Here is a 15,467-nt window from a genome sequence, read left to right as displayed (position 1 = left end):
TACCCAGGCTGGAGTGCAATGGCGCGATCTCGACTCACCGCAACCTCCGCCTCCTGGGTTCAGGCAATTCTCCTGCCTCAGCCTCCTGAGTAGCTGGGATTACAGGCGTGCACCACCATGCCCAGCTAATTTTTTGTAGTTTTAGTAGAGATGGGGTTTCGCCTTGTTGACCAGGATCGTCTTGATCTCTTGACCTCGTGATCCACCCGCCTCGGCCTCCCAAAGTGCTGGGATTACAGGCATGAGCCACCGTGGCCGGCCCCACTTTCATTATTTTTAATTTACTTGTTTTGAGACACAGCTCCATTTTGTTACCCAGGCTGGATTGCAGTGGCATGATTACAGCTCACTCACTGTAGCCTTGACCTCAGGTGATCCTCCCACCTCAGGTGCCACAGTAGCTAAGACTGGAGGTGCATGCCACCATACCCGGCTAATTTTTGTATTTTTTGTAGAGACGTGGCTTCGCTGTGTTGCCCAGGCTGGTCCTGAACTCTTGGATTCAAGTGATCCATATGCCTAGGCCTCCCCAAGTGCTGGGATTACAGGAGTGAGCCAGCTTGCCCAGGCATGACATTTTAAACATACACACCTGGATAATCAGCTCTGCTGACCCACCTTACCTACTGTTGCCTGTGGCATTGATTCATACATTTCACTGTTTTCAGTGGGAGCTGCTCAATCAGAGAATAGGAGTTCTGAATTAGAAAGTATGGATCTGAACTGTAAATACACCACTTACTAAAGTTTTTTTTTCTTTTTTTTTTAAGAGATGAGGTTTCACCATGTTGGCCAGGCTGGTCTTGAATTCCTGACCTCAGGTGATCCACCCACCTCGGCCTCCCAAAGTGCTGGGATTACAGGTGTGAGACACTTAAAGTGTTTAGTAGGCCTACTGAAGTATTTTGAGACCTTGGGTAGGTTACTTAAGTTTTCTGAGTCTCTATTTATTAGTCTGTAAAATGAGGGCAATATTACTTCATAATATTTTTTTTTTTTTTTTTTTGAGACACACAGTCTTGCTATCACCCAGGCTGGAGTGCAGTGGTACAATTTCGGCTCACTGCAATTTCCACTTCCCAGGTTGAAGTGATTCACGTGCCTCAGCCTCCCAAGTAGCTGGGATTACAGATGAACCACCACACTTGGATATTTATTGGTGTTTTCAGTAGAGACAGGGTTTTGCCATGTTGGCCAAGCTGATCTCAAACTCCTGACCTCAAATGATCCACCCACCTCAGCCTCCCAAAGTGCTGGGATTACAAGTGTAAGCCACTGTGCCTGGCCCATAATTTCTAATATTATTTTCACATAGGATTATTGTGAAAACTCACTAAAATAATGTGTAAAAAGCACCCTGGGCCAGGTGTGGTGGCTGATGCCTGTAATCCCAGTACTTTGTAAGGATGAGGCAAGAGGACTGCTTGAGCCCAGGAGTTTAAGACCAACCTGGTCAACATGATGAAACCCTGTCTCTACTAAAAATACAACACCAAACAACAACAACAAGAACAAAACCAGAGCCAAGCATGCTGACATGTGTCCGCTGTCCCAACCACTTGGGAGGCTGAGTTGGGAGGATCACCTGAGCTTTGATGGCTGAGGCTGCAGTGAGCCTTAGCGTGACACTGAACTCCAGTCTAGGTGACAGGAGTGGGACTCTGTCTCAAAAAATAAAATAAGTAAGACTTTGCTAAGTAAATGGTCCTTTTTTTTTTTTTTCTGACATGAAGTCTCGTTCTGTCACCTAGGGTGGAATTCAGTGGCATAATCTAGGCTTACTGCAACCTCCACCTGCCGGGTACAAGCAATTCTCCTACATCAGCCTCTCAAGTAGCTGGGATTACAGGCCTGTGCTACTATAGTCAGCTAACTTTTGTATTTTTAGTAGCGACAGGGTTTTACTATGTTGGACAGGATGGTCTCAAACTCCTGACTTCAAGTAACCCGCTTGCCTCAGCCTCCCAAAGTGCTGAGACTACAGGTGTGAGCCACTGTGCCCAGGCAAGTAAACGATACTTTTAATATTATCGTCATCATCTATTGTTGGCTAAAAAAAATCAAGGGAGGGAAATAAGAAAAAGCCAAGAGGGGATATGCTGAAGTAACCCCTTAAGCTTTGGAAAGTGAACTATCACTACCTTAAAGAAAAGTTGAAAACCTCTGATGAGAGTTTTACTCTTCTGTCTTGTTAATAATGTTCTCCAGATGACTGAAAGGTCCTCAAGGTTCCAGGCGTGGTCCTCTATTGAGTCCTGAATGTGTCCCATTGCTTCAGCTGCAACACCGTCCTCCACAGAAGTGATGATCCAAACACAGAGACAAGAAACAGCACTGGCATCCTGCCACGAGATAAATAAAATAACAACTAGGCCTGGATTACCTGGCAAATGTACGAATGCTACAGATGGGTATTTCCTGTTTGGAATAACTTACCCAACTTAAATTAGTTAAAATGGCTTGAAAAGCCTTCAAACATGAAACAAACTAGTGAGCAATCAAGGGAACGTTCTAAACTGTCCTGCAGAGTATTGCAGATCAAAACACCAAGAAGCAGACGGAAGGGGATATATGTCCAAGTCAGGGAAGTACTAACCATGAGAGTAGAATTGCCCTCCACTCATCTGCTGATTAAAGGACTGTCTGGAATGTTCCTCCTCCCTGCTAAAGAAGGCACTAAAGAAACAGTAGTGGTCAGTCCACCAAATCATCCTCCTCTGTGACTGCCAACCGGGAACCAAGGCTTTGATCACTTGAGTTCACTGAACGTCAAAGCACAAGAAAGTACATGAAATGGCCCAGAGCCTAAGCTAGAGAAGCACAAAAAGCTGCAGTCAACTTGGAAACACATACTGGAACCACATCCATCAGAACCATCAGAACTTCTGATGATCAGCCTTTCCTGTCCAACACTTATTCTATTGTTGTCTGGGTACTTAATTTAGGGTCCTCATGATCCTCACCTGAAGACATGAGGCCAGAACACTGAGGATAGGGGCCTGTTGTTTCACTGCTTCAACAAGAAGCCAGTGCCAGGAGTCTGGCTCCTCTGAACACTGTAGCAGAATTCCAAATAAATCCGTCATCTCTTCTTTGCTTCCCTGGAGTTCCTGCGGGGACTTATTACAGACTTGATTGCTGTCCATTTTGGAGGAGGGCACTGAGGGCAAGTTCTCAAAAGCCAGCCTTAAGTGGTCTTGAACAACTGGGCTGAAGTACTGGATAAGGGATTTCACCTAGAAAGCATATCACATGATTAAATAGAAACTCAACTTTCAGTTTCAGCTGGAGCTGAAAATGTTAGAGAAAAGCAAAGGCAAAATTATTCTTTTTCACCCTGAACTAAGTCAGAAGTGACTACTATATAATTTTACAAAGTTGTGTGGTGCTTTTGAGTGAATTTCCATATTGAATCTGAAGTCACAAAAACCTTTCAGCTCTTCAGTACTAATGACTAGTACCTTATCTGATGACAACCCACTGAAATCTTAGGAAAAATAGTATTATATGAAACAAAACCCCACATATCCAGTATATATCCTAGATGTAAAAAAAAGGCCTATGTCTACACAGCAGAAAGAACACTATCTTCTGAGAAGTTTTCCTATTTCCTCTTGAGTGACTACTAACAATCAGTGGCTTACCTCTGCTGGGTGGTAGTTGTGGAGTTGGCTGTGAATAATGAACTGCAGCCAATCATTTGCTTTGGCACATTCTTTAAGGTAAGACAAGCTCAGTTTCATATTGTGTAGCCTGCAGAACTGTACCACTAAGGCCCACTGGCTGCTGGATTCACCGGATAACCTATAATTAGAATTAGAGGTGGGGGTGGTCAAGAAAAAAAAAAAACTCATAAAAATACAGCTTTAGTTTGAACTGGAAAATGAGTAAAAATTATATAAATTTAAGTACAGTACATTCTCTAACAAATACTAATATTTATTAGGCTACTCTGAAAAAAGTAGATTCATTCACCCATAAGGCAGAATAGCTAGCTTAGCATACTGGCACAATTGATTCCTTCCCCAAATCATCAATCACACTGGCTGTGTAGCATCTTAGAAAAACTGAAGAAGATGTTTGTCAAGAAATTTTCTGAGTGCTAATTCTCTTGCACTATTCACTTTGGAGTACTCAGAGCCCTGGCTGGTGCCTGGGCCTCCTCACCAGGGGGAGGGTACATGGTTCCTGCTGCAAGCAGGATATTGGCAAGAACAGAATCAGTGACAGGATGTACACAAAAAGCGTGCACTCTCAGGGTCTGGAATGGTTAGGTCAGCCCCAGTGGGGCAGCAGAGAGAAAAGAAGGCATGAAGTGTAAGATATGCTTTTATGTACAGTCGCTTCAGCTTCAATTATCAACTGACATACTAAAAAGAAAAAATTAAGAACATCATTTAATGTCAAATTTTGGGAGACCCATCCCACATCATCCTCCTCTTCTCCTTCATTTTTTCCAATCCTCCAAGACATCCGAACCCATGTCTTCTGGCATTTCAACATGTATAATTTAAAAGACTTCTTTGACTAGCAGGGCAGTGGAGGAGACAAACTGCTCACTGTCTCTTGGTAAGTCCATCTCTAAAGAGAGAATTGGTATCTTCACTCTCTTTTCACTGATAGCAAGATGCAATCAAAATCATTGTCCATTTACTGAGTATCTGCTATATGCTAGATAAAAAAGGTAACGTCTAGGGAGATTTTGGTGAATACACCAGAGGTGTTCAAAGAAAAACGAGGCAAACACAGGCTGGCACAATAAGCTTGTTAGAATAGAGGCTGGGACTGCAACTCACAAACCTCATTATTTCCTGTTGCTGAATGCTGTTCCATGTACCTTCTTCTAAGAGAACAAGCAATTCTTCTGTGGTTGCCTTTTCACCATCAGCTAGTTTAGACAGTTTTTCAGCTGTAAGAAATAGAAGCAACAAAATATGGTCAAGAGAAAAAGTCAGAACCTGAGCATTTCTGTTTGAATAGTGTGGCTCAGGGCCACTTCAGAACCCAATCAACACGCCCAACAAAGTGACATAAAGAAAACACACTCTGAAGGAAAAGGATAAAATGAGGAAGATAACCATTTTCTCCTCAAGCACTCACAATTCAATGCCTTAGGCCTATTCACGCCTTCTCTAAACAGAGCTGGCCAGATAAAGAAAAGGTGCTGTACCTATAGACTCTCTGATAAAACTGTACTGAGCATCTTCATTTCTACACTTGTAGCTCAAAATTATATTGGCTACTTTCATATCAACTCTGAGCTTGAGGCTGTCAAGTCCAAGCAATTCTAAGAAACAGACACATGCAGCTCCTGTTGAAGGTACGTGGAAGGAGGAGAGCCCTAAAACATAGGCTTCATTGCCTACTTGCTGGATCCTGAAAAAGAAAGGAATATCACATCAGCACGTGAAAATTATTTCTCACTGGGAAAAGCAAATGGAATTACATCAGTGACACATGGAGTGCCAGCCATGTGATTTTTGGCTTCTTCCCCCTGCCCTTTTGCCCCTTGCATGGACTCGTTTAGGTTCCTGGTAGTTTTCAGTTGTTTGGCACAAGAGCCCCCCATTCTCTTAAGTTGATTTTCTAAAACAATTAGTCATAGTCTCAATTATTCTTGCTTCCAACTTCATTCAAAAGACATGAAGTACAACTTCTGAAAGACTGCCAACTTGTGATCTTATCAATTATGAGTATGTATACAAACTACCAAGAATATTAAAGCCACTTAAATTTAAGTTTGACATTATAAAGCACATTTTAAAGAACTCATATAGGCCTTTTATAGGAATAGAAAATTTCTGGAAAGACACATAAGAAATTATTAACCATGCTTTTACCATGTGGAAAGGGAGGCTGAGAGACTTTTATCTTTCATTTTCACCTTTCTGAACTACCTGAATATCTTACTATAAAAAAAGTATTACTTTGTTAGTGATAAAACAAACTAATAAAAGAACTCTGTATTTAGCTGTTACAGTAAATGCTCTTCTGAATTCTGTGCTTTATAAAAATGAGTAATTAAATGAATTATTTAAAGATATTAAATACAGAATCCAAATCTCATCATATAATTCCCCTTTTAAAAAATTTTACTGCCGGGCGCGGTGGCTCAAGCCTGTAATCCCAGCACTTTGGGAGGCGGAGGCGAGTGGATCACGAGGTCAAGAGATCGAGACCATCCTGGTCAACATGGTGAAACCCCGTCTCTACTAAAACTACAAAAAATTAGCTGGGCATGGTGGTGCGTGCCTGTAGTCCCAGCTACTCAGGAGGCTGAGGCAGGAGAATTGCCTGAACCCAGGAGGCGGAGGTTGCAGTGAGCCGAGATCGTGCCATTGCACTCCAGCCTGGGTAACAAGAGCGAAACTCCATCTCAAAAAAAAAAAAAAAAAAAAATTTTTACTTTAAGTCCTGGGATACATGTCCAGAATGTGCAGGTTACATAGGTATACATGTGCCATGGTAGTTTGCTGTACCTATCAACCCATTTGCTGTACCTATCATCTAGGTTTTAAGCCCTGCATGCATTAGGTATTTGTCCTAATGTTATCCCTCCCCTGGAATTCCCTCTTAAACTGCTAATACTTGACAAGCTCCTGTATGATTTTAAATTTTATTAATTTACAAAATACATTTATCTTTTTTCCAATTAACAGAAATCACATACACTAAATGCCAAAAACTTGGGACACACAAGGAAGCACAAATTAAAACCATAACAACAATCACCATTCAAATGTAATCACTGTTAACTGTGGTATGTTTCCAGTATGTTTTTCAATGTATGTGTAAAATGTTAGACAAATATGCCTTTTTTAATAATAAAAATTATATATTATTTTTTTAGTAGAAGAGTCTCACTGTCGCCCAGGCTAGAGTGCCGAAGCGAGACCATAGCTCACTGACTCCTTGAACTCCTGGGCTCAAGTGATCCTCCTGCTTCCCAAAGTGCTGGGATTACAGGTGTGAACCACTGTACCCAGCAAAAATTATATTTTAAATACTCACAGCTGCTTGGGAGTCTTGCTCTTGATTAATTCCTGGACCAGAAAAGTACCAAACGCAAATGATGGTCGTCCATGATGTAAGTAATAAGCAAAATTCAGACGTTCTACTACAGCATATTTATTAACCAGGTCAGGGCTAGAGAAATGTGGGAGATGACTCCATGCATCTGGGGGGAAAGTGAAACATTATTAATTCCCTGTACATCACCATGAGTAATTTCAGATTTTCACATGGAAAACTTAACTCTCTGGTTGCTATAATCATTTTGCATCACTATGTATCACTTTGAACCTACCAAAGTCTAATAATTTTATTTTACTTCAACGTGTAGAGGTAGCCTTCATTTTATATAAAGATGTGTACTTCAGAAGTTGCATAAAAACTCTGGTAAGAAATGATGCTCCTCCTACCTTCCTACTAAACTTACCTGTAATTTTATTAGCTTTGTTTCTGTTGAGAGACTCTTTTAGGATCCACAATTAGTACTCTAGAGCTCCCTGTCTCTAACCTTCTGAGTACTTTGAAATCTCTCCTCTCTGGGCTTTTGTGTCCTCATATGTAAAATAAGCAAATTGGGCTAGTTGATCTTGGAGGGCTGTGCCAGCTGGAGTGCTCCATGATATTTTAAGGGAATCTTCCTCCTATGAACGCTGCCATCTTTGAACTCCAGCTTTGGCAGAGGCCTGGGAGGGTCTGGCTGCCAGTGGAATAAGGCATAGTGACTACCAGGGTGCAGAGGGATGTCTTCTCTCCATTTGAGTCTTTCTGTCCACAGCTCATTTCATCTGTTATTACAGATGCTAATGCATGACTGCAGGGAGAATTGCCGTATCTATGACATCCCTATATCTATATCCCAGTATCTGTAACATCCCTAAACCAATGGAGGAGCACTTGCTGGGGAAATAAGAAGGCAGACCCAGAAGTATCTCCTTAGAGGCAATCTACATGCTTATTTTGGGAACTGTGGGAGAGCTAGAGCCATTCTGGCTGAATGTGAAAAACTGATTAAAAAGTAGTAACTTTAGAAGTTGTCCCACTGATTTCATTTGAGGACACTGTTTCCAGGGATGGAAGTCTTTAGTCTGACAAGTCTATTATCTTGGAGGTAACAGGGCTTTAGAGTTATAAAAGCGTGTATTTGAGGCTGGGGTGGTGGCTCACGCCTGTAATCCCAGCACTTTGGGAGGACAGGCAAATCACCTGAGGATGGGAGTTCAAGACCAGCCTGACCAACATGAAGAAGTCCCGTCTCTACTAAAAGTACAAAATTAGCTGGGCATGGTGGCACATGCCTGTAATCCCAGCTACTGAGGAGGCCTTGGGAGGCTGAAGTGGGACAATCTCTTCAGCCCAGGAGGTTGAGGCTGCAGTGATCTATGATCACACCACTGCACTTCAGCCTGGGCAACAGAATGAGACCCTGTCTAAAAAAAAAAAAAAAAAAAAATTACAGAAGAAATTGAAGATACAAACAGCCCAAGTTCATGAATTGGAAGATTAAAATTGTTAAAATGTCCATACTATCCAAAGCTATCTATAGATTTATTGTAATCTCTATCAAAATTCCAATGATATTTTCCACATAAATAGAAAACACAATCCTAAAATTCATATGAAACCACAAAAGACCCTGAACAGGCAAAGCAATCCTGAGCAAAAAGAACAAAACAGAGCTAGGGGCATCACTACCTATTCTCAAAATCTATTGCAAAGATATAGTAAGTAATACATTATGGTATGGGCATAAAAACAGATACACAGAAAAATGGAGCAGAGGCCGGGCATGGTGGCTAACGCCTGTAATCCCAACACTTTGGGAGGCTGAGGTAGGCAGATCACAAGGTCAGTAGATCAAGATCATCCTGGCCAACATGGTGAAACCCCTTCTCTAATAAAAATACAAAAATTAGCCAGGCATGGTGGTAGGCACCTATAGTCCCAGCTACTTGGGAGGCTGAGGCAGGAGAATTGCTTGAATCCAGGAGACAGAGGTTGTGGTGAACAGAGATCACACCATTGCACTCCAGCCTGGGCAACAAGAGTGAGACTCCATTTAAAAGAAAAAAAAATCTGTTAAATATCTGCAAAAACAGCTTTTAAATTCACTCACAAAGGTCATTATGCAACAAAATCCCTTTTAATATACTTACGTGAGTCCTCTATTCACCAAAGCCAACTCACTTTTCCTTCTCCAATAGGTTTTTTTTTTTTGGACACAGGGTCTTGCTCTGTTGCCCAGGCTGGAGAGCTGTGGCATGACCACACTCACTGCAGCTTTGACTTCCTTAACTCAAGCAATGCTCTTGCCTCAGCCTCCTGTAGGACTGTAGGCACACATGACCATGCCTGGCTAATTTTCAAATTTTTCTTTCACCTTCTTGACCCTTATCTTCTATGCCTGGCTAATTTCTTGTAGAGACAGTGTCTTGCTATGTTGTCCAAGCTGGTCTTGAATTTCTGGCCTCAAGCAATCCTTCCACTTCAGCCTCCTAAGTGTTAGGATTACAGGCATGAGCCACTGCACCTGGCCTCCAACAGGTAATAATTTGAGAACATTTTTTCCTCTACACTGATTACCCTTCTATAATCTCCACTTGTTATCACTTACTTTGTAATATAGAGCATGAATATCTTAGAAAGATGGTACCATTTTTCTATTAATAAGACCAGCAGAATAGCTCAGTTTAAAGTTCCTCTAAACCCAAGAAAATATCAGAACAAAAGTGTCTCTCTTTAGAAAAATTTGAACTCAGAAGATGTTCTGATGTGAGTCTAGTCATCTCTTAGTATCGATGTGGGATTGGTTCCTGAACCCCTTGAATACCAAATCCACAGATGGCTGCTCATGTCCCTGTAAAATAGCATACCATTTATATATAGCCTATGCATGTTTTCCCATACACTTTAAATTACTCTAGATCACTTATAATATCTCATCAATATAAATGCTACGTAAATAGTTGTTATACAGTATTTTTAAATTGGTATTTTTTATTGTTCTATTTTTTTTTTAATTGTTTGTTTGTTCTCCCAAATATTTCCCATCTCAGGTTGGTTAAATCCTTGGATGCGGAACCCAAGGAATAGTACATGACAGGAATGGCTATTTCATTCTAACTGGAGTCAGCCCTCCAGTTAGAATGAAATAGCCATTCCTGTCATGTACTATTCAATTGTCTCTTAACCACTTACTGCCTATTTTTCAAAAAAGACAACATTGGGATCTGGTTCCAGAAACCAGTTCTGGAAAACAGTATATCTGCTCTTGTTTTCGAAGTCAAAGCTTATTTCTCAAATAAAGTTGTACCTTCTCATGAAATTCTAAGGACTTTTCATATTGTGACCTGATTCCTAAAAAAAATGCTTGAAGACCCTGGAGCTATCTGTCATCTTACAAAAGTCTTACTTCAAAATACATTTCCCTCTTTGAGACTAACAAATTGTCACATGCCCTATTTGTATTTCTGTGAGAACAGAGTGACTATGGCAACTTGTATTACATATAAAGCCGTTCATTAAATATTTGCTCTGTGTGTGTAAGGAATACAGTAAGTACTGAAATGAGTATTCAAATAGGACCATACTTTTTTAGCAGTTTGGGGCTTAGCGTGGAGACTGTGTATAAGGGAAAATTCAATCTAAAAGGAAATTTTACTCTGGCCTGGTGCAGAAGCCAAGTCACCACACAGTCTTCTTACATCCCTGTTCAGCAGTAAAACCATATGAAAAAAGACGTGAACATTCTAATTAAATACAGTTTTTCCAATTTTATAAATATGTATTATATTTTCATAACAGTTTCATTTGCTTTGTGCTTTATTTCCTCAAATATGTTTTAAACTTCCAAAAACGGCAGGGAACATGCTTTCAACTTCTCTGTGCCTCTACTCTACCTGGCAGACTGCTCAATCTCCAAGAAGAGGTCAAGTTGCCACCTAAGTGACAAGCTGGAGCCATCACAACAGAAGAGGGGATTTTGTCTACTCTCTAGTAACTTCACTGATAAAGGGTATTTCTATTTGATAATGCAATAAGCACTACTTTTTTCAGCATTCAACAAATATTTACTGAACATCTATTATAGGCTTGGCATATACTGGATTCTGGGTATTAGGTAAATTCTATATCAGAATGAACTTGTAGAACATACATTAAGAAATTCGTTTTTAGGCCGGGCGCGGTGGCTCAAGCCTGTAATCCCAGCACTTTGGGAGGCCGAGGCGAGTGGATCACGAGGTCAAGAGATCGAGACCATCCTGGTCAACATGGTGAAACCCCGTCTCTACTAAAACTACAAAAAATTAGCTGGGCATGGTGGTGCGTGCCTATAATCCCAGCTACTCAGGAGGTTGAGGCAGGAGAATTGCCTGAACCCAGGAGGCGGAGGTTGCGGTGAGCCGAGATCACGCCATTGCACTCCAGCCTGGGTAACATGAGTGAAACTCCACCTCAAAAAAAAAAAAAAAAAAAAAAAAAAAGAAATTCGTTTTTGTGTATGTCAATAAGTATATGTGGGGCACATACTATGGTACAAAGTACTAATGCAAAGCCTAATTTAGTGTAATAAAGGCAGAGGCACCATAGGTAACATGATATTAAAGATAAAAGAGAAAAAGAAAAAACAGAGTTTAAGAACAGAAAAAAATAAATCACAGGAAGTCTTATGGTCTTTATAGGACAGCAATGTGTGTGAATCTGGTGCTTAAATGCCTTGCCTCCTTTTATTCTCATGGTAATGTTGTTAGGTGGTCACTGTGATTAATCTTATTTTATAGAGAATTAAAGAAGTTAGATCACATGATCAAGGTCATACAGGTATTAATTACATGGTAGGGCCAGGATTTGTTTAATGCTAACACTTATGCCCTTAATCTTTAAGATACTACGATGGAAATTAAGAATAACTTTTTCAAAGAAAGAAATACAAGCGAATAGTTACATATTACCTTTCTCAGCAAGTACAGCACTATAACCTAATACATTGACTTTTAACGCACCATATGTTTTCAATTCTGTCTTCTGCAAACTATTTTTCCATTGGAATACACCTTTACTTTTAAAATAAAAAGCAATGAGAAAACTAGATTGGCCTTACATATATTAACTTCTATAGTTAACATTGCTAAAACACGTCTCAAGAAGTACTCATGATGACTTACCTCCTATAGCTAGTGTGTTAGCAGACTGCCAGCCAAACAATCTGCTAGGATCAAAGGGTGATAATGACTGAAAAAAAGGGGAAAAGTTAAACAAAATTAGAAGTTCACTGATTCTAAAATAGGTAAACAAAATTACATGAAAGGACTTTAGAGGTAGTCTGCTCCCCCTTTTCCAAGGCAATTTCAGGCTTGTCATTCTGGACATAAATTCTTTAAACACAGCTAAAAACAGAATTAAAAGAGAGCTTTACATTTTCAATTAAAATAGAACTGGTTATGTTCCTTTTAAAGACTCTCCTTATGTCAAACTACATCTGCAAAGTCTATTCTCTTTTGGTGGAGGAAGCATCAATTATAAAGTAAAATGGGCTTCAGAAATGCTTTTGGAATAAAAAACCAAGAGGGCTAAAAGACTAGAAAATGTTACCATGTAAACATGACGAGCTAGAAGCAGGGTAGAGAAGAAAAGGAAAAAAGAAAGAAAAAACAAGATAAATGGTTGAAGGAATGTGATGAGCAACATCATCAGCAACAAAGAAAAAAATAGCAGACCAAGGTCAAGTCAATCAGAAAAGGTTTGCCAGCAGCAAGTAGTGGTTGTTTGGAATTTTTCCAGGCTAAATGTTTAGCAAAGTTCATCAACAGCTGGTGGGAAGAATACAGGAAAAAACAGAATTATTAAGTCAGGATTTGGATGGCCCCAAAAAAGAGTAGTTTTCATTTAAAACTAAGGAAGAAGTTGTGATCTATTAAAGAAGGAATACTTTTCCTAAAATAACCACTAAAAAAATTAAGTAAGTCCACCTAAAAACAGAAAAAAGAACGTGAAACCACTTGTGTTTCAAGCTGATTCAAACTACTTTACATAGTGAAATTATGTTTTTTTGTTTTGTTTGCCTGGGAAAAACACAAGACACAGGGGCATCTGTGACCTGTGCTTTCCCAGTGAAACTATGTTTTTACATAATCCACTTATCATTTGTACCAGTGCAACCTGAAGTGGTGGTCTAAAACAAGACGAGACACTTATGTCAGTATAAATCCAGAATACTGCTTCCATCTTCAAGAAATTCTTGCTACAAAAAAACCCCTACTGAACTAAACAGTGTACTTAGTGACACAGCAGACAGACATTTTGGTGCAAGATACTAATCTTACCACATTCCAGCAACAAGCAGTTTACAAGTGCTGGCCACAATTTTGAGCAGCACTAGGTGATAACTAAGAAGTCTTCACACTACAGTAAGAGATTTTGTGCTTTTATAGAATTATTATTATTTTGAAATATAATCTTGCTCTGTCACCCAGGCTGGAGTGCAATGGTGTGATCTTGACTCACTGCAACTTCCACCTCCGAGGTTCAAGCCATTCTCCTGCCTCAGCCTCCCGAGTAGCTGGGACTATAGGCACATGCCACCATGCCTGGCTAATTTTCGTATTTTTAGTAGAGATGGGGTTTCCCTATGTTGGCTAGGCTGGTCTCTAACTGCTGACCTCAAGTGATCCACCCACTTTGGCCTCCCAAACTGTTGGGTTATAGGCATGAGCCACTGCATCTGGCCCCATTATAGAATTATAAACCTTATGTTGAGTTGAAGATACTATGAGAATATGTGTATTCAGGGGAAAAAAGGAAAAGCCTTTCAAAATGAGAAATGGGAAAAGGAAGGTATTCTTAACCCAGGATCCCTGAATAGGCTTCAGGGAGTCTGTGAATCACTTTGAAATGTAGGTAAAATTATACGCATACGTGTACTTTTTCTGGGTAGAGGGTTTATAGCTTTCTCACATTCTTAGAGGTTCAAAAAAGATTAGAAAGCATTGATTTAAACAAACATCCCTGATTCACTGAGAAGAGATGGTTAGAAGTTAAAAGTGGCATAATGGAGAGACTTTTGATGAAAGCAGCAGACAGGTATGTTAGTCAACTGTTTGCTCTGACCCACCTCCACCCTTCCCACTCTGCTCAGCATTGCAGGAAGCTGTATTTCCCAAGCTCCTTTGCCCCTTTGGCTACCAGATAAATATAGCCACAAAAGACACTGTGGGAGACTAAAGACGGGAAAAAGGAAGCAGCCAAGATACTCTCCCCATTCTTTGTTTTCCTGGGGCAACTCCACCAAGTTTCTACCCCCACACTCTATGCTCCCAGTTCCCATTAGGCAGCCTGGTTGTTAATTTAGCTCCCAGAGATGGCTCCACCTTCTGGGTTCTGGTAACATCACTTTTTTGCATTGTTCTTGCAGGCTTAGGGGTGATGATGACTTGCCTATTTTGCTGCTTTTGGTCTGTCTCACTATCACATGTTTGGTTTCTCTGTTCTGCTATTATGCTGTATAAGTAATTCCCTACATTAAATGCTCCCTAGTTGAAAGACCTAGAGTGATTTCTGTTTTCCTGGCTGAACTCTGATAGACCCAAATATTAGCCACCTAAATACTGTACCTGAATAAGGTGGTAGAGTGTAATATCAGATGGCAGGACACTAGGAGGAGTGCACTGTGGGAAAAGAGCAGTTTTTAGCTTGGGGTAAGGAGTTAATGCCATCTTTAGTAGCTGGGGATCCACTTTCTTCATACAGTTTTCATTTTCTTCATTCTGAACAACCTAAGTAAAAAGACAGATAACAGGTTGGAGAGTAGCATTTTCCCCTTCTCAAAGTTTAAGTCTTTTTTCCCCAAGAACCCTGTGGAAGAAGATTAGCTTGAGAGAGTATGTGGTAGCGAAGATAGCACTAGACAAGTAGTTATAAGTTAACAGTTCTAGTTCTGGTTCTAAGACTAACTATGTGATCTTGGCTAGATATTTAATATCAGGTCTTTGTTTCCACATCTGCAAAATTAGGAAGTTCAGCTAGATCAGTGGTTTTCAAGTTGTATGCGAAGAAAGTGAAAAATGGCTCTGCCAATATTTAATTCACTAATATATCTTTTAAAGTGTTTACAAACTACTCAACTAGATGACTTTTCACTGAACTCTAAAGTTATCCTGTGACTCTAATTTCAGACAGGTGATAAAAAATAGAGGAATAAATATTTGCGTAAGTTAAGGTATACTGCAGCAATCTAAAAAAGGTGGTATTAAGTTAAGCTACCACCAGTAAGAAACTTCTGAAGATTAGATATTAAACACTCTTAACTGCCCTCTAAACAAGCAACTCTACTTCTAAAAAGCAAAGATGGGCACATTTCCACTAGGAACCCACAACAGAGTTTATGGATAGCTGAAGATTATGATTTCCTTTGATCTAAGAGGGCAAATAGTAAAGAATAATTCTTAAGTCATAGATCTAAA

The 15,467-nt window shown here is 40.1% G+C and overlaps 1 protein-coding gene across 1 annotated transcript in view; it reads right to left on the bottom strand.

The window, feature by feature from the left end:
- SPG11 (SPG11 vesicle trafficking associated, spatacsin) overlaps window positions 1-15,467 on the bottom strand; it is a 100,396-nt gene that overhangs the window by 30,872 nt on the left and 54,057 nt on the right. The window contains exons 19-26 of the mRNA XM_037744117.1: window positions 14,619-14,780; window positions 12,174-12,240; window positions 7,012-7,177; window positions 5,171-5,376; window positions 4,801-4,909; window positions 3,645-3,804; window positions 2,964-3,236; window positions 2,142-2,342 (exon numbers count right to left, since the gene is read on the bottom strand). Coding sequence (XP_037600045.1) covers window positions 2,142-2,342; window positions 2,964-3,236; window positions 3,645-3,804; window positions 4,801-4,909; window positions 5,171-5,376; window positions 7,012-7,177; window positions 12,174-12,240; window positions 14,619-14,780 — 1,344 coding nt within the window. The remainder of the gene's footprint in view (window positions 1-2,141; window positions 2,343-2,963; window positions 3,237-3,644; window positions 3,805-4,800; window positions 4,910-5,170; window positions 5,377-7,011; window positions 7,178-12,173; window positions 12,241-14,618; window positions 14,781-15,467) is intronic.

Source organism: Cebus imitator, unplaced genomic scaffold (genome assembly GCF_001604975.1).
Source record: "Cebus imitator isolate Cc_AM_T3 unplaced genomic scaffold, Cebus_imitator-1.0 Scaffold9, whole genome shotgun sequence".
Taxonomy (NCBI): Eukaryota; Metazoa; Chordata; class Mammalia; order Primates; family Cebidae; genus Cebus; species Cebus imitator.
This window is presented reverse-complemented; position numbering and strand designations above follow the sequence as displayed.